This window comes from Phaseolus vulgaris, chromosome 4, assembly GCF_051622355.1.
Source record: "Phaseolus vulgaris cultivar YP4 chromosome 4, ASM5162235v1, whole genome shotgun sequence".
NCBI classification, from domain to species: Eukaryota; Viridiplantae; Streptophyta; class Magnoliopsida; order Fabales; family Fabaceae; genus Phaseolus; species Phaseolus vulgaris.
In genome coordinates this window covers 48446765-48467371 of record NC_143501.1, presented here as the reverse complement: position 1 = coordinate 48467371, position 20607 = coordinate 48446765, and the positions used below count along the sequence as shown (strand labels likewise).

Sequence of the window (20607 nt, the reverse complement as noted above, 5' to 3'; positions counted from 1 at the left end):
AATATTAACAGTTTAGTTTTAATATTTTCACGTAATTAGAACTTAGTTGTTAGTATGGTGTAACTTAAACAAAATTAGTTAATTAGTAGTTAGTATGATGTAACTTAATCAAAATTAGTTATTATTGAAAATAATAGGTATAATTACTTTAATATAATTATGTTTATTGTACTATAAATTTAAATTTATTAATATATTTTTTAATAATAATTTAATTATTAAAATTATATGTTAAAATATACAAAATGTTTCTATTTTTTAAATAATATTTAATATTTAAAAAATACGAATATATATAATAGTATATTAATAATAATAATAATAATAAATACAAATACAAAGAAAAATATATGTATTTTTGCTAGTAATAATAATAAAATAATTATTTAATATATTTTTCAAAATTAATCAGTACATAAAATAATTGAATAATATGATATTCTTCTATCATGCTTTAAATATATATAGTGTTGGGAAATGAAACCTAAATAATAATTGACTAACTTCATTTTTCTTTTTTCTACTGGTCGGTCAGCTCGTATTTTAGCTAACTTTTATAGTTTTCGTGCTACTCCTTTAAGTCTTGGTTGCTCGGTCACTCAGTCTTCAAGGAGAATGTTGAATGGGAGTACTTACAGAAGTCACCCCGACGCTCATGTCAGTAAAGGGGGGTTTGACATAGTACAGTAATTAATGATGTACCTTGTTCTTAGAACATACTATACCTATTCATATTATTTTAATGAGTTTACTTTGTTGGGCCGAATTAGTGAAATAGGTCGTACTTATGAACGTATTACCTAATTCTTAATGGTAGTTTAGTCTTACTAACCTTTATTTGAAAGTTAATGGATCAAGGGATTCGATCGACCCGTACGGATGTATGTCATTCGGTCGGTTCAATTGTAGAAATTGAGTCATGGTGTTGACCGTTCGATCCATACCAATAAATATAGCAATAAAGATTTATGTTTTAAAATATTCAAATTTTCAAATTAATATCAACAAATACACACAAGTGATTTCTTAAGATTATATTTACTTTTCAACGAGTCTAAAAGTTATAATTTACTAATTTTTATATTTCTTAAAGGCACAATAAAAGAAATAACAAGAAAAGGGGCACTTAAAAAAAATAAGAAATTAAAGTAGAAATCTCATTCAATAACCAAATAATTCATACAAGATAAATGCCAAGAAAAGAAAACGTGAAAGTGACAAAAGAAAGATTGCTAACCTATAAAGAGGTAAAGAGATTTAAAAAGAATTAAAGAGATGGAAAAGGAAGGTGAGAATAAGAAGTAGTGAAGAATTAGGTTTTATAGTTCAATTCTCTACCACCTCACATTAGTATGGGTTAGGTATAACTTTATCCCATTAATTATAAAGTTAGGTAATGAAAAAAAATATAGTTTTGATGAAATTTTAAAGAATCATTTGGGGTTGGGAACTTTTATTTCTATGTATAGAAATATGGCCAATTTCTTTTTTTCAAAATTTGTAGAAAAATAAGATATTTTTAAAAAAAATTCCTTTCAAAATTTTTTTACATCAATAATTTCATGTTATTTAGAAGTGGAGGTTAAAAAAAATAAAATATAAATTTATTAATATACTTAAAACTGAACCACCATAACATTAATTAAATGGTTAGTAATATTTAATAAAATGCCTTCTTTGTAAACAAAAGCTTAAATATTTGGTAAAAAAAAACATAAAAAAAAAACTTCAATAAGAGTGTTTTATCTTGCACTCCATCAAATAAGTGAAATGAATAAATATCACATCTAATAAGTAATTTAGAAAATGCATTCTGAAACTGAAGTGTATTATATACATTTTGAAAAAATAATTCTAAAAATTCTGTTTTAGAAAATGTTTTTCAGAAATTTCAGAAAATTTTTTTGGAATACATGAATTCTGAAGAGTGTATTTTGAAAAAGGTTTTCAAAAAAGATAATCCAAAAGTCATTAGAAAAAAAATAAAACAGTGTTTTTAAAAATTGATGGGGTGCAAGAAGAATTTTGATAAACACCCCTTTAATAATTGGGCAGAGAACTGAGTGGGTTCTGAAAGGAACAAATGAAATGGGCTTTAACTTGGTACATTGGGTTTTAACAAACTGTAGTTCATATCCTGTTTATTGGGATTTCTCACTGCACTCTAATAATTTATTTTCTCAACCTTATAATATAAAAAAGTGCTCAACATAATCCTGCCATAATATTTTATAATTAATTCGAAATTAAAATTTAAAATATATAATATGGGACATTTTTAGATTATATAACTCAAAATTATCTTAAATATATTCAAATTATATAATCTAAAATAATTATATTTTTATTACGTAATTAATATATATATAAAGATTATGTAGCTTGTTCAATTGAAATATATTTCAAATATATTATAATAATGATAAATCAGTCTTTTTATATTATAGGGTTGAAAGAAGAAAATTTAATATGGGCTTTCCGTTATGGGCCTTTTCGCTATGGTTTTAACAGTGATGAAAATTTAATTGATTTTTCTTCTGCCCCCCATGATTACTAACTCCACTTCTAATTACAAAGGAAAAGACAAAAGGACCTTCCCTCGCTGCACCATGCCACCGGCTCTACCAACTGATGTACTTTTTGGGAGGAATTTAGTTGGAAGCTTCTTCTAGAAAATTTATTTTAAAAAATTTATTCTAGAAAACTTGTTCTAAAAATACTGCTTTGATTTTTTTTTTTGAAATGCATGTATTATATTGTTCCATAAAGATTTTCTAAAAAATATGTTTATTGCATTTCATAGTTTTTGAGAGCTTATTTCGAAAATTCAATTCTGAAAATTTTATTTAAAAAATTTCAGAAATCTGTTGAAGATTTCCAGAGTAGATAATCAAAAAATTACATTTTAAAAATTATGAGGTGTGATTAAAAATTATGGGAGTGCAGGAATTCCAAAAATATTATAAACCATAAAATCATAATCTTTTATACGTATAAAACCTTATTGAAATACATATTGCGTGTTTAAACAAAAAAGTACATAAATTTAATTAAAAATCCTAAGTCAACTTAATTTACTAAATGGATAATATATTTTTCCATCTTCTCTTTAAACAGAATATTTTTAACTCATGAACAGAAAAATCAATATTTCCTTCCCTACTTAAATATAAAATTTCAAGGCTCTTACCAAAAGTAAACACATAAACAAAATATGATACCAGCTAAAAATTATTAGGTTTTATTATATTTTCAGCTTTAAAATTTTAAAAAGAAATTGTTTTGGTTTCAAATTTAAGAAAAGTGTTTTTTACTCTCTCAAAATTGAAAAAAGAAGAAGTTTCTAAACACTAAATTTGAAAGATTAAAATGAGTTTCTTTTATGATTTAAGATTTAAAGTTCAAATTTTTCTTTAACCCCTTAAGTTTAACATTTATAATTTTGTTCAACATAAAAAAAACATATTAAATTATGAATAAAATTCGTTTAATGAGAAACTATGAAGCTCAGACACTTCTTTTAAATGGCGTGTCCGTGTCAGACACGACACTTGTATGACATTCATCGGTTAAATGTCCAATTCAAAAAATATTTGTTGGATTTCTGAAAATTCTAACACAGGTCTAACACAATTTTTAAAAGGAGAAATACATTAATTTTATAAAAACTCAAAGTTATTGTATAAATTTTTATTATGATTATAAAAATAAGGAATAAATCCTTTCGAACTAGCTATGAAAAACATATTTCTGTTAAAAAATACTGAAAAATACTTAGTACACATAAATCTTTATTGTCAATTTATATCATTCATAATTATATAATATATAGATCTGTGTCTATGTGTCCTATATTTTAAATATTATACGTATCTCTGTATCTGTGTCCGTATCCGTGTTGTGTCAGTGTCCATGTCAGTGTCACGTTGATAAAAAGTAAGAGATACAAAATATATATAAAAAAAGTATTGGTGATAGTATGACCCAGCAGCACAGGTTCCAGTGTGTTATCTGTTAACAAAAAATGTGGAAAGGATAAAGAGAACGGTGATGTTAAAGCCAAGAAAAAATAGTAAACAAGAAGCAGTGATTAATAAAGTAATGTGGGTAAAGATTGAGTAGTTGCATTTGTAGTTTATGAGTTGAAGAAGTGTGTTCTTTCTAACTTATTGTGTTGGCTATATATGTGACTAGGAATAATGTATTATGTGAATAGCAGTTAGAAAAAGTCTAGGTGCAAAAAACCTCTGTGGAAATGGGGGCTGATGTGAAGTGAATAATTAGCAGGAACTGAATGGCAGATTACAAACTCAGAATCCCTCAGCAGTGTTGGTTTTGGTCCAAACCCTATCTTGCCAAGTCAACACCACTTGACCTTAATAGAGGGAGGTGAAGATGTTGGTTTTAAGAAGGTAACAACAAAATTGGGGTGAGAGTGTTTGTTGCAATTGTAGAGTCATGAACTTTGTTTTCAATGTTAAAAGAAGACCATACAAACAGATACTGATGGTTTTGCTTCCATTTTGGCAAAATTGGTGGGGTTATGGTATTCCTCACCACCTAGCAACTTCCACTTTCACTTCACAACCTTGGTAGTGACTTGTGAGCCCACTGTACTTCTGCTTGGATCCTTGAACTTGCCCAACTTTTTTTGGTAGAAGACTACTTTATCCTTTATAACAAACAATTTTGTTTCAGTCAGATAAGGTAAAATCAGTGTAAACACTCAAACTTTAACACTAACAAACAGAAAATTCTACATTAAACTTGTGATCACTATTGAGTAAGTTAGAAGAGTTATTATTATTTTTTATCAGAAAAAGAATAAATAAATATGAACCACTTCAGTTCAAAGGTTCAGAAGTGATGGTATAACTCTTATACAAATCGAAAAAGAAAAATAGTTAATCTTTCCTTAACTCTGCTAAAAACCACCTACCGATAACATAACAAAACTCATGCATATACTCAAAAACCAACTGAGAATCCAACCAACACCTTAACACATCATTTAATCATCATCGTACAAATCAAAGGATCAAAACACCAATCCGAATAAGAAAAAACAGTTAAAGGTGCCTTGACGTAACCCAAGACCAAACCTTTAACTAAGAAAACCTTTACCAGAGTTATTATATATATAGCAAAGGGATGATTGATGCATGCATAGAGTAATGAGGAAGTTAATTTGATGATTAGTGTTCTACAACCCCAACTACTACCTCCAAACATGTGTCCCCAAATCTGAATCCATATTGGGAATATATGATATACACATCTTTCAAGCATCAACTTAACTTTAAGACCCTTTAAGTCCATATTCCTCCTCCTTATTCATGCATGCTAGCTCTAAGAGACAAGGAAACAGCATGGTCAAAAGTGGGTCAAATAAGGAGATTGAGTTGGAGTGAAGAAGCAAAAGTGGCTTTAAAAGGTTCACAAGCTCTTATCATTTTCCTGAAGTTGGAGAACCCACATTGCCCATCCTCTTTTCAGCATGCTCTGGCCCATTCAAGCTGTCCTCTTCTTCTACCAATTCCATGGATGCAATGCATCTAACCCCTCCTTCCCCTTTCATTAAACAATAACAACAAATGTGCTACAACCTCATTAATGCTTTCTCTCCTCAATCATTCACTTAATGAATTGGCAACATCCACAAGATTTCATGAATTCATTGGTTCAGGTGGGTTCCATGCTCACTGTTCCCCTTGGATTTGCCTTCTGCTTTGTCATGTTACTACAATTGTTGCACTCACGCCTCATTACACTGCCAAAATGGATAAGCAATTTCCTTGTTTTACCGACAAACGAGATTTTTAAACTACTTCTTGACAAAGCATCACCTCTTGCTCAATTCACACCACTTTATTGTGAGCATAAAACATCAAGTGAAAATTACTACTTTCTTTTATACTCCCCCTCTTAATTAACATGGTCCATTCCAAAGAGACCAAAACAGATATGGAAGGAAATTCTTAGACAAATCTCACAACACTTACTAATATTGTTCCTTTCTTTCAAATAAGAATTCTAGTTTAAGTCTTGCAGATGAAAAAAAAAGAGACAGTAACAGATTTATGAACTGTTATGTTATGATCGAGTTAAATACGACTGTATAGTTTATGTAATCAACTTGTGAGATAATATAATACTGTGATTGTGATAAGGGTTGGTCACCAAGTTTGATGGTTCCAGTTTCATTAACAACACCTTTAGCCAGGTTCTGAAAAGCCAAGTGAAAAGATAAACACTGTTGAATTTGCAACAAAAAAGAAACACTTGTTAATATTATTGTTGTTGCAGTAGGTCCTACGAGACATGGACCTCCTAGTTGATTCATGATCGCAACAATTCAATCTGGGTCCATGTGTGGAACTTGGTAGAACAAATGGAATCACGTGAATAGTTTTTTCACAGTAGTTTTTCGCAAGTAAAATATTTGCCAAGAATTTCAGCAAGATTTGGAAGTAGTTATGTGCGATTTATTTATGTACGATTAATATTCTCAACCACCAAAAAGTGACATATACGAATAACCAGCCAAATTCAAATTCAACTTAGAATCTCAAAGTTCAGATTGACAAGTAACTGATACACATCTTTGGCAATTGACAAGGAAACTGATATACTTGGGATGAACTCAAATGCTAAACACCGAAATTAAAGTCTTGGGTTGGTTACATTTGAGGTTACCAAACTAATTATTTTTGCTACCATGATAGTCAAATTTATTTCTTAAAGAAAATGGAGAAAGGGAATTCATCAAATTCAATACTTTTTTGGAAATGTGTACAGTGATCAGAATAATATGATCCGAGAACAATTTTATTCCCAAAATCGTAAAAAGATATGCGCCTTTTCTACTCAGAAAATGAAAGAATCCTTGTTCTGGCATGAGCTTTTAAACTTTGAGGTGTAAATGTATCTAGCAAGATTATTGTTCATGCATGAATGAATAACTATACTTTGTTGTTCTTGCTGAATAATGCAGTTTTGTTACACAACACTTACTGCAAACATATCAAACAACAAAATTTTAGGTTCAAGATTTTGCATGCACAAGGGCAATTAATTCCAATTATTGTTGGATTAATTAATAACTAGCCTAGAATGCACATGCTTCGGTCGAAGGCAGAAATACATGGTAGAATTATTTCTTTTTTTTTTTTTTCCTTTTTGATTGTTGTTATTTGAGGTATGATTATTGGTGTCTGTGTATTTGGCCATATATTGTCAAATCTGCAAGTACTGCAACCCACCACACATTCCACAAATATAAAAAAAAAATATATATAAAATGTGGTCTATTCTCTTCTTATTAACTTCCATTTGATTTCTACACATGTCTGAAGGATTGTACAAGCAAGAATGTCCACTTGTGCTAGTAGCACAGAGTGGAAACAAATTGATCTTTGCAGAAAGTAAAAGTAAAAGAGCTGATGAAGTGTGATCTTGTATGGCTGCTGAGTTAAAACATCCAAAACTGAAGTCAAAGTGGCCAACTTGGTTGAAAGCATGAAACTCCTCCATACCCTTCTCTCTTATACTTCCCTAACTCTTTTGCCTCTGATGCTCTTGCTCTCTGCCACAAATTAGAAAAATAAAGATGAATATAATAATATACTTTGAATTTGAACATTAAGTGACACAACTACTCATACCCTTGTCTACTATCAAACGTATTTCATGTTCACCATCTCTTATATTTGTTCTTATCCATCAAAACAATTTGCAGATATATATGAACTAAGAGGTTTTCATGCTTACTGATTTGAATACCACACAAAAGGAGCAATCATTAAAACAACACAACTTTATTTTACATTAAATAAGACCAGAAAATTTTAGAAGTAGGTACCTGCATTGTTTCTAAAGCATCTGTCTCGGAATTGAAGTCATAAAAGGTACTTGCTGCAGTAAGCTTCAAAGAAAGGAACTGCAAAAAAGCCAAAGGTGGATTGCTATTAATATTTGTAAGGCATAAAAGTATCTTTTCTAACAAAAAGTGAACACCATCTTCTTCTCTCTCTTTTACTTTTTATTTTGATCACTCACCTCTACTTGATGCTGCAAGGACTGCACATAGTTTATGATTTCATCCAACATTACTGCCATACCCATGGTCTGCAAACATTGATTAAAAATTGAAATATAAGAGTTTGGTTCATGAAGTAACACACAATTGGAGCTTTTGAAGGAAACATGTCTCTACCTTGTAACATCCTGGAACAATATTCTGTAAGCACCTTAATTTCTCATTGATTTTCCCTCTTCTAACCTGAACAACAATAAATGATACACAAATATGCATTAGTCCAAGTTCATCACAATCAAACAGACAAGAAAAGTAGCCAAAGTAAGATTGAATAAATTCATCTATTTTTATTTTTATTTTACTTTTGTGTTGGTATTTAACAATTCTTTCTAGGTTGGAAGAAAGTGAAGTTAGGAACTATATATATATATACACACCCTTTCTGCTAAACTATGACTATCGGTAGCTTGACCTCTTCTGGCTCTCACATGGACCACTTCCTTTGCTTTCTCCTCTTCTGTCACATTGCTTTTTGCTCTCTTTCCTCTGCCAGAACTCTGAAATTATTCACAAAAGAAAAACCAGATTCAGTCTTGCTCTGGCATGCATTTTCAAACAAAATTATCCAACATAAGACATGGTGCATGCATGGGGAAGAGAAGTGAAAAACCAGTAGAAGAAATTTACATGTTTTCTCTTGCTTCCACTTTCAGAAACTGCAGGAGTTGAGTTAGCTGAACTGGTCTCTGGAAGATCCATTGATTTCCTCTTTTTACCATCATGGATCTTGTTTTCTGCTTGGAAAATGGGGAGGGAAACAGGAAGTGCATTGTGGTTGACATGATGAACAAGGGCAGGGAAATTTTCTTCCAAGTTTCCTGGAAACTCAGGTTCCTGAGGGCCCAAGAAGGTGTCACAGGAGAATGGCATCAAGTTGTGCATAGTCAAGTTTGAGTTGTCTATGACATGTTGGTTCATCCCAATGAATTGGTTTAAGAGTTCCATGCTTGGATCAATGTCTAAGAAGGGAAAGGAAGAGGGTCTAATGCTTTGAAGTTGCAGATTTTCTGTGAATTCAGCCATGTGATTATAAATCACAGAATGAGGAAGTGAAAGAGTGTTTATGAAGTGTTTAAGTGGTATTTGGATAATGTGGGTTACACTTGTTGTATTTATACTGTGGAATTGTGGCTACATTGGTGAATAGAAGGTATTCTTAGGTGGCCACGTGGCAGCTCAAGCTTCTGTAGTTTTTGTTCCCTTAGTTGGCCCCTTGCACAGGGAAAAATGTCCAATATCATTAAGGACCCATGTTTTGTGAGAAAAGCACGCCTAGTTTTGGAGCTTTTAGACTTTTTAATTTGTGTTGTGCTATCATTCAATTTTTTAGCTCTAGTGGGAATTACAAAAAGTGCACTTGTTTAGTGGGGAAGCATGGCCTTGGTGCAAAATCTTCCAAAATATATCACCTTTCTTCTTCCTTATTCTATGTCACCACCATAACTTCCATTTTTCTTTTCTTCCTCCTCTTCTCATATTCATATTTATAACATAATGCAAACTCACATGCTTTCTGCTTTCTTTTCTTTGTTAAAAAGATCCATCGACTAAAGATAAAACATTTTATAGTATAGAAGTGTTCAATCTCACTTAATAAATCAATTTTATAAAATTAGATTTAACTTAAAATTCACTTCTTAATATAATATCAGATTCATCTAAAGTTTAGCGATGGTCCAATTCTTATTGGATGATTATTCAGCATTCAAACTTAAAGATCATCAATTAAATTATAACATAAAGTTATCTAAAATTTAGCACGAGTCCAATTTTTATTTAACAATTACTCAATATTCAAATTTAAAGATTATCAATTAAATTATAACATAAAGTTTATCGAAAATTTAGCGTGAGTACAATTCTTATTTAACGATTACTTAACATTCAAATTTAAAGATCATTAATTAAATTATAACAAAAAGTTGATTGATGTATTCAATATTTTTTTTTTCTATTGCATTCTATTAGTAAGTTAACCACTTTTTTTCCCTCTTGAGTTTCTCTAAACTTACTAATTATAGAGACTGATGTTTTAAAATATAAAATAGATAATTAAATAAAAAAATCAAGTGAGAAACATATAAATTTATAAAAATACATAAATATATATGATTAATCCAAGTAAAATCTAAGAAATATTTATATTTGTTAAGATAGTTAGTTCTGGTTGGACTAAGTTATACAAATCAAAATTATACAAATGTGAAAATATTTCACAATAAAATAGTGTTGCATTCCAAAAAAATTTGTACCAATCAAATCGATTTTACCTACGTCATTGTTCACTACCCCAGTATTTGTCTACGTGCGAGAATTTCATCCATAAAACTATTAAAAATACAATATTTTCTTTAAAATAACTACATAATAACTTTTTTAATAATAAAATAGTAAATTTAGTTGTATAATAATTATATAAAAGAAGAAAAATGTCAAAATGTCGTTATTCTAAGAAGATTAATACATCAAATAATATGTTCTTTTTTACAAAGTGAGTTAAACTTAACTCAGTTAGTTAGAGATATGGAGTAACTGATTCTATATATTTAAGTTTAAAATTGAACTAAACTCAACTAACATTATTAAATAATATTAATATTAACAATACTATCAATATAATTATTATTCAATTTATTCTATTGTTTTATTATATAGATGCGTTTTATTAAAATATTATTAATTAAATCAAGTCGAACTTAATTAAAGATGAGCTAAAGTTGAATTAAGTCTAGTATGTTAACACCAAAAAAACTTACTTAATATCCGACCCAAAATGTTTTTATTAAATTGAGTAATGAGTTAGTTTAAATCAGACTCCATTAATACTTTTTTATACTCTATTATCATTTTTTTATAAAATAATATTGAAATTCATCTTAAATTCATTAAATGGTCAGATATCATATTATTAAAGTACTCACTAGAAGGGTATACAAGATCACTAGAAGGGTATACAAGAAAAATTAAAATCTCAATAGAATTTGAAAAAGAAAAATGAGTAAAATGCCCTTTCACTGATTTTATGTGATTAATTATAGCTAAATTTATATTCTAATAATTTTATTGAATTTAATATTGTTGGAGATCACAATTAGAGATAAAAACTTTTCATAGTATATAAACAGTGTAAATCACATTTTAAGAGTCGGTTTTATAAGATTGAATTAAATTTAAATTTCACTTAATATAATATATAATCAATTTATTTCAACGAAAAGTTGGTTAACCTTATCAGATTATTCAAATCATCAGTAAATAAGATATTTTAGAAATCCTACTTAAACTATATATAAAAACTTTTCATATGAATGCAAACCTTATATGATGATATTACACCACAAAAGAGAAAAATTATTTATATATATTAAAGTAAATTGGAGAAAACAGAGAAAAGCACCCCATTAGAATGCATTAGAATATTTGAAATGGTGTATGATGCATACTGTGCACACAAACTGTCATTGTTAGAGTGCGATCTTTTCTGCAACTTGTTCTTCTGCCTTGTCCATACTTGAGGCCACATAAGCATGGTGCTTTATATTCAGTACCATGAACCTTTGCTCCACCCCATTAAAAGTGTTATTGTTACGTAATGGAGGAGAGGGTATAGAGCCATTAACTCACCAACATGTATGTGTGAGAAAAGGACGAAACCATAGCTTTCTTAGTCACCAAGTCACATTAACACACTGTGTTTGGTCAATGTATCAACCAACCTAACCAAAGGCCTAAACATTATTTTCAAATTTAAAACAACCAAAATTTCTTTAGTACCAGAGGATTCTCTTGCAAACTCATACCACACCTACTATTTTATTCAAAGTTAAACTAAAGAAATAGTTTGATAAAACTAACTGATTTAATAAGATGCGATCATATCAGCACTAATGCACCGGATCTCATCAGAACTTCGTAGTTAAGCGTGTTTGGACGAAAGATGATCTTCTGAAAAGTTCTGGTTTTGTACTTCTTTTAATAAATAAGAAGAAAACTAACTGGTTTAATACAAAGTTCAGAGTAAAACTTCTTTGGTGGTGCTGTTGAAAAAACAAGGAAAAGAAGAAAGAGAAATTGAATGTACTCTTATATTTTATGTTTTTCTTGTAATACAGATTTGTATAATGGAGGTGTTTATCTAAACATGGTTTAGATTCTATCTCAGTGCAAAATAATTAAACATTTTTCCATAGAAAAACTGTCATGTATGAACTGTTCATAAACTTAATCTTGAATCTGATTTAAATAGGTTAAATAAATTTGAAAGGGTGTCCAAGTTGTTGAACCTTTCAATTCCTACTGTTCGGCCACAGAATTTGTTGTCCTATGTTTGCTCACACTGCCTCTGATTTGAACTGATATTTAAGAAATGAATGAACCAAACTTTGAAACAGCCTTCTGACATGTGGGGTGTGTGTTTGGCCTGCGGCAGTTCATTTAATTCTCATTAAGGGTTACATTCCTTGGTCTCACTCACACTCTAAAGAAACCATATGGGCATTCAAAAGTTGGAGTTGCCCCTATATGCAAACACACCCCATTGTAGCCTTGCCAAAAATGGCCATTCTTTTCATCATTTGCTTGTAGCCATTGACGGCTCACACAGAAAGACAAAGAGTTACTTCACTTTGAAACAAACCTTTTCCTATAGTAAATGTTACTGTATAAACGGACTCACACCGGCTGAACAATTAACTCTTTCAATTCGATCTGACTTTGTTATCTTCAACTTTCAGTCGGAAAAATATCTGCAAAAAGTATTATGATACTCAAGTAAACATTCGGTATTCAGTACAATAAATATGTAATAATGACGTACATTTATCTTAGTTGTTGGATCTATTTATACGGTTGTGATGAACCTGATTACTACTGAGCCGAGATTAGTATGTGGATAGTAAAGACATATTATCTAATTTTCCTTCCGTACGACTTAATCTTGTTAATAATCTTTTATCCTTAATGCATTAACATGTTGATCGGTCGGTATTCGATACCGAGTCATCCAGTTACCATCTGGCCCGATCGGTACTATACTAAAAACCCTTCATTACCCTTTTGCAAAACTACATAGTTAGAGTTTTGAAAACTAAATGCAAGAGCTTAGGACTATAAAGGATTTGGTTGTGATGTCACACTACCATATGGGAAAATATCTTCCATATTGTAAACGTGGAATGGTGAACTTGCCCATGCATTTTCCTTTAAGCCTTAGTATGAATCAAAGGTGTGCATCCAAACAAGTTACTTTGGAAGAGAATGCCATATGAAGAATGGCTAGTCTATGGCTACAATAGCTATAGGCCGGATTCACCTAACATAACTGTAATAGTCTTGACTTTTGACATTTGGGAGCTAAAATCTACTCCTTGCACTTGTTTTCATATACACCTTGTCTTCAATTCTTTAGGATAACATTTCTCATGACCACTAATATTTTCTTAAAAAAGTCATATATGTATGTCAGTTAGATACTGAAAAATGTGAGAGAAAGAGAAGAATTGCCGATATTGAGAAATTTATTTGGTGAAAATTTACTTGCACTTAACTCATTGTACTTTTCAGCAAGTTATATATATTAGCTGTGTTTTTCAAAATTACAAGTTAAATACCTTTTATGTCTCTCATTAACGTGATCAAGGTTTGAGAAAGATATTATATAGTAGGTTTGGCAAAACTTCTCTTTTGTTTTCATTACAAACTTCTCTTTTGTTTCATTACAAACTTCTCTTTAGTTCAGAAAAGATGAAAGTTTTCAATATCCTCTTTGGTTTGGTATCTCTTGGTACGTATCAGCACCCACTCTTGAGAGTTAAATGTTGAAAAAAATGTAACAGAAGTGATGCCTATGCAAGATAAGTATGAGAAGCTGATTTTGTGGAAATATGACTTAATTGGATATGCTTTTTAGCAAGTTCTACAATTCTATCTGCTCATTTCAAAAACGCAGATTGAATACACTTTTGTAGGCCCTTTAAAACTAAGAAAAACTATCAATACAAAACAAAGAGAGCAACAAATACTTGAGAATGACATGATTTGGTTCAAAACTGACACAAATTAACACATCCTCTTAATATTTCATGTGTTTTTAGACACAAAACGTGAAAGTTATCCCTTTTTCTTTTTCATTGAAAGTTATCTTCTAAAATTACATGAAACCGTTAATTTTTTTTTCTTCACATTCCATAGTTTGAACAATTGAATCTTTTTCTTCTTCACTCACTTTCATCCATCTACCTTTAGTCGTTTGGGTTTCGACTTTTGAGATAACACTTACAAAAAAAAATTCCAAAATTCAAGTATTCAAATAATGGGTACAATAAATGTTATAATAATTACATACATTTATCTTACTTGTAACGTGGATTTATAGTATCGAACTTCTTGAGTCTTAATTAAAACATACATTTATCTTACTTGTAACGCGGATTTATAGTATCAAACTTCTTGAGTCTTAATTAAAACATGGGTCATCATTAATACATACTTTAATAAATATACTTGATCTTATTAATACATACTTTAACAAATATACTTAACCTTATGTCATTCGTTCAGACCTTAACTATATATTTTTTATTCGAGGAAAATAAGAATGAAGAGAAATAATTTGGATTCTTTTTTTGAGTGGGGTTGGAGTCAAGAGAACTATTAAACCTCATCTCGATCGGTCGGTCTGTTCTTCCCTCCTTCCTCTCGAATGAACTCCTCGTCTTCGTGAATTTCGGACTCGTATGATACTTGAAAAAGACACTCTGATGTTCAAGTAAGACTTCGGCTCTCGACGCTTAGTGTATTTAGTTCTAGATGATGACGTACTTGATTCTTGAAATTTGTGTTTATTTATATAATTATTGTGGATCCTTCCTATTGATTGATTAAAAATTTAATATGTAATTAAGGATATACTATTTAATATTTGATTAATCGTAAATTCTCTGTTTAGATATAATGATATTAATCGACGTAATGGAATTCGAATTGATCATACGAACCGATCGGTATACACTAAAATACAATTTTGTGTCCTTTCCTGCAATGAGAAAGTAGATTGTTTTCTTTTAAAAGAAAAAAAATCAGTTTTTTTTGTGAAGATCGTAACCCACTGCACCATATGAAACTACAGCAGCATCACACACATTTAGTACATATATAGGGTATTAGGTGGTTCAATTTAAATCACCTCAAATCCCAATGTAGTCCAAATATAATAATTACAGTTAATCATGTTCACAGGATTCAACATTTCCTTAAAATATTTATCTGAAAACTATGGTGCAATCATATTGAACAACCTAGGAAAGATGACAGATTCAGTGACAAAATATGGTCTACTTTTCTTGACCTAAAAGATGATTTGATGACTGATAAGATGTCCACTTAGTTATATTTATGTCTAAATGCATCCTTCACATCTTATGGCCTTTGAAGGAAACATTTTGAAGCAGAAAAATTGTAAGTGGGTGCGTATGAAATCAACTATAAATGGAAAAGAAAGAAAGTTGCAATCTCTCAACAGTTCATTACTACATTAATTTGATTGTGGCTCAAGGATATCATTACTCTCACACTATTAACATATATTCCTAAGAGGGTTCATTGAATCCTTCGGATTTATTATAGTGCTTTTAACAAGTGATTGATTTACAATATCCTTGTAATACTATTTGCACATCAAACAAATTGCTTTTTAAACTTAAAAAAAATCATTAAATAAAAATTAAATTTAAAGATAAAAAATACTTAATTACTGAATTGACTAAATTAGATACTATTTTAAAGATTAAAAAATTATTAGTATTTAAGGTGATTTCTATTATTAATAAAAATTTATAAAATAATTTCTAAATTAGTATTTAAATTAGCTATAATAGTTTTAACTACTAATATTTTAATTTTTAAATTAGTCTATAAAAAACTAATAGAAACTAATTTAAAATATGAAGTAGTAAGTAGCTAAAACATTGACAGTTAATGGTTATATACCAAATTTAACTAATAAAAACTACTTTAAATATCAATAATTTTTTTAATTTATAAAATAGTCTCTCTTTTAGTTAAATAGTAACTACTTATTTTAGTCTCTAAAACTAGTTTTTATTTAATAATTTTTTTTATAATATTAGTATATGATCGTAATTTAAATTCCCTTTTACATAAACTTCTAAATTTTGATAACAACTCGTTTATATGTTATGCATACGAATTCACCTCCTCTCCCTCAAAAATTATAATTTTTAAATGTAGAGATTATCATAAAACACTACAAAATAATTATTAAATAAAAATTAATTTTAGAGATTAAAATAATTAGTTATTATATTCACTAAATTAGATACTATTTTATAAAGTAAAAAAATTATTGGTATTCAAATTAGTTTCTATTGTTAATAAAAATTTATAAATTAGTTTCCAATTTGGTATATGACTATTAATTAAGGTTTTAACTACTAACTATTTTATATTATAAATTAGTCTCTATAAGTCTTTTACAAAATTAATTTAGAATCTAAAATATTAGTAGCAAAACATTGGTAGTTAATCTAAATAACAATTTAGAAACTATTTTATAGATTTTTATTAATAAAAAACCACTTTATATACTAATATTTTTTTTTCTAAAATAGTATTTAATTTAGTCAATATAGTGACTAATTTTTTTTTTCTTCTAAATTTATTATTATTTAATGTTTTTATTACTGTGGATTCTCACACTTATTTATTTATTGGTAAATCTTTTCTTGTGAGCATCTTATAGGATAATTTATGCTTACCACAACAATATAGTGTGTTTTTAAAGAATTTTTTTTGTTATTATTACAGAGTGGACTTTAAGCCTAACTCAACCCCATAAAACCGGCTCATAGGGTTGAGGTCTGCACCCATTTATATATTATGAAATGTCTTTATCTCTAGTCGATGTGGGATCTCCAACACACCCCCTCCCGCCGAGAGTGATAGATAGAAGCTCGTGCGTGGGACTATATATTTTGGATGGTCCGATAGCGGCCCGATAGCGGGTGGCACGATAGGCCCAACACAAACACTCGCTAGGATAGGCTCGAAATGACTCTGATACCATATTACGAAGTGGACTTTAAGCCTAACTCAACCCCATAAAACCGGCTCATAAGATTGAGGTTTGCACCCAATGAAAGACTCTAATCTCTAGTCGATGTGGGATCTCCAACAGTTATATTTTGTAAAAAAAATATAGAATATTTCTTGTTATTTAAAGAAAGAGGTAAAGATATATAGAATTCAGTAGATTGATCTTCAAAATTTGATTATTTGAGTAGCTTACAAATCCTCTTGTAATTTGTCGTTTTCCTTCTCATGCAAAATGAGTTATTTCTCCTTCACCATCATTCTCTAATGCTCCTTACAACCATGTCAAATCACACAACCTCAACCACCATAACCCCATTCACCTTAACTATGGAAGACTAGTATCTTAGACAAGTTAATTTTGACCAAATTAAGCATATAATGAGATTTTAATTCAATATTGAAAGATATAAATATATACAATTATTGAGGCATTGAAACATGACAAATAATAATAATTTGACTTGGCAACATACATAATTTCATTCTAAATTATAGATACATAAAATATTAAGAAAGAGAGAGATATAATTCATAACATAAGTCAACCAATTAAAAGAAAATTAGGTAGAGTGAAACCTCAAAAGATTAATAGGTTCTGAAATATCAGTTGTTAACTTTTTTTGAATGTTTGTTATCGTAAGTTACAAAGTATATGGTTCGATAGTAATTATATATATACAATATATATAGTATAAGATAAATGTTTAATTAATATAATTAAAAATAAAGTATAACTAAAATTTTCAGCCTCATAATACATTTTTAATTATTTGATTTTTTTTCTTTTTCTTATTTTACTTTTTACCCTTGTCATTAACTCTATCTCTTTACCGTAAAATTCACAACTCAATATATATAATTAAAATAGCGCATCAGCCCATAACATAATTAATAATTAAGAATAAGATTAAAAGTTATCAGTGACTTGTATAAAAATAATTGAATTGAATTAAAATTTACTTAATAAAAGAATGCTTTGTTAATTTGTGAAAAGAATACTTAAACGAGATTAATTAAGATTGAAAGTAAAAAAACTATTTAATTGTACTTAGTATATTTAGTAAAATTTGATTAATTGGTCAAGAATTTAAAGTAGTATGTGCTATCAAAATAAACCAGTATAAAAATGTTGTGTAAAATTATCTATTTCATCTCTTTGTGCATTGTTATTTACGTATTTAAGATGATGAAGTTTTTAAAACTAGGTTTGTGAAAATATGAGTAGTTTGTTTGAAAAAAAACTAAACATATCTTATTCCAAAGCATAAAACAATATTTAGAAAAAACAATGAATTTTTTCAAAACACAATTCAATCCCCTTATTATATTCTTCTTATTTAAAAAAAAAATTGTTGAAAGCATTTTATTAATTATTCAAATGAACTAAGTGTATAGGAAATTTTGTGAATACACAAGAAAATCATGAAATAGAAACCAATTTGTAGAAACCAAAATAATTTGCAATAGTAACTAAATAGAGACCATTTTAGAAACTAAAAAGAAATTTGGTTTCTAAATTAGTTTCTATTATTGTTAAATAGTTTCTAAATTGGTATCTAATTAGCAACCAAAGTTTTTGCTACCAAATTTAGAAACTAAATAATTGGTAGTTAAAACTTTAGTTGCTAATTAGATACAAATTTAGAAACTATTTAACAATAATAGAAACTAATATAAACTAATTTAGAAACAATTTTTTTTTAGTTTCTAAAATGGTCTCTATTTTAGTTTCTATTGTAACTAATTATTTTAGTCTCTAAAAATTAGTTTCTATTTTATGATTTTCTTGTAGTGATAATAACTATATAAACATTTTCTACACTGTCATCTAACTATACAAGTTTACAAGGTAAACCCTTATTTTTATTTGGGTTTTTTTACTATGAAAATAATAATAATAATAAATTATATTTTGGTGTCATTTTTTTTCTATTTTTTGGTAAAGTAAATATGTAATGGAGAGATAATTGTATACTTTTAAAGTAAAATATATTAAATCATCATTTGTGTTATTCTGTAATAAATATTTACAATCGTATCTTGTTATTTAAAAAATTATAACAATTGAATGTTTATATCAAACAATTTAAAATGTTTACTATTCATATTTGTTAATGAAGTAATAGAAACTACATAAAGAATTAACAATAATGGCGAATCTCTTTCTAAACTCAAATTTGATTGGCTTAAGATATTAGTGCGAACCACTTTTATTAAACTCATAAATCATGGATGATGAGTTCATTTTCCTTTCTAAGTTGTTGTTTTGTCCCAACAAGAACAGAAAGAAAAGTTAAAATTTAGAACAAATCTTAGGAAAAATAAAAGGTGGATTTGGAAAAGTTTTTGATCAAAGCTTATCTGTTATCACAGCTGGTGATGAATGATGTCATATCAGTGAGTCTTTGTAACTATTATGAACACAGTTGATTAATGATCAGCATTTAATCATATCATAATAATAGTAATCATCATTTTTATTATTATTATCTCTGTGACCACAATGTCTTATCTGGTTCAAACTCTGAATCACTCTCATCTATTATGTGGTCTCTGCTTCTTGGTCTGACTTTTGCAAACAAGCTTCTTATGTAATGGATCATGCCTGCTTACTTGGCAATTCCACTGTGCTAATTACATGCTTGCTTCATGTCACAATCACCAACATTACAGCTGCATAATTGCAGACAAAAATGAACATAACAAGAATCAATTAAGGTTAATTGATTAATAATTAGGAGATTACACCATCAGATTCGAACACACCTTTCAACACACGTACTAGACACCAACACTTATATGACATTTATAAAATATGTGTAGTGAAGTGTGCAATTCAAAAAATATTGATTAGATTTCTAATAATTCTACCACCACTACAAGAAAATCATGAAATAGAAACCAATTTTTAGAAACCAAAATAATTAGTTACAATAGGAACTAAAATAGAGACCATTTTATAAACTAAAAGAAAAATTGGTTTCTAAATTAGTTTCTATTATTTTCTATTATTGTTAAATAGTTTCTAAATTGGTATCTAATTAACAACTAAAGTTTTAACTACCAATTATTTAGTTTCTAAATTTGGTAGCAAAAACTTTGGTTGCTAATTAGATACCAATTTAGAAACTATTTAATAATAATAGAAACTAATTTAGAAACTAATTTTTTTTTTAGTTTCTAAAATGGTTTCTAATTTAGTTACTATTGCAACTAATTATTTTGGTTTCTACAAATTGGTTTCTATTTCATGATTTCCTTGTAGTGCACAGTTGTAATACAATTTTAAAAAGAAGAAATACATTCATTTCTAAAAACTCAAATTTATTGTATAAATTTTTATTATGATTATAAATATAAAGAACAAATCTTTTTAAACCAGTCATGATAAATATCTT

At 28.6% G+C, this 20607-nt stretch overlaps 1 protein-coding gene across 1 annotated transcript; it reads right to left on the bottom strand.

Moving 5' to 3' along the window:
• Window positions 1-7283: 7283 nt before the first annotated feature.
• On the bottom strand, window positions 7284-9179 carry LOC137838009 (transcription factor BEE 3). Its single transcript, XM_068647209.2, has 6 exons — window positions 8726-9179; window positions 8476-8595; window positions 8216-8281; window positions 8059-8127; window positions 7862-7939; window positions 7284-7585 (listed from the first exon to the last, which is right to left on the bottom strand). The coding sequence occupies exons 1-6, from the start codon at window positions 9119-9121 to the stop codon at window positions 7493-7495; spliced, it is 822 nt and encodes a 273-aa protein (XP_068503310.1). The 5' UTR covers window positions 9122-9179; the 3' UTR covers window positions 7284-7492.
• Between the last annotated feature and the right edge of the window lie 11428 nt (window positions 9180-20607).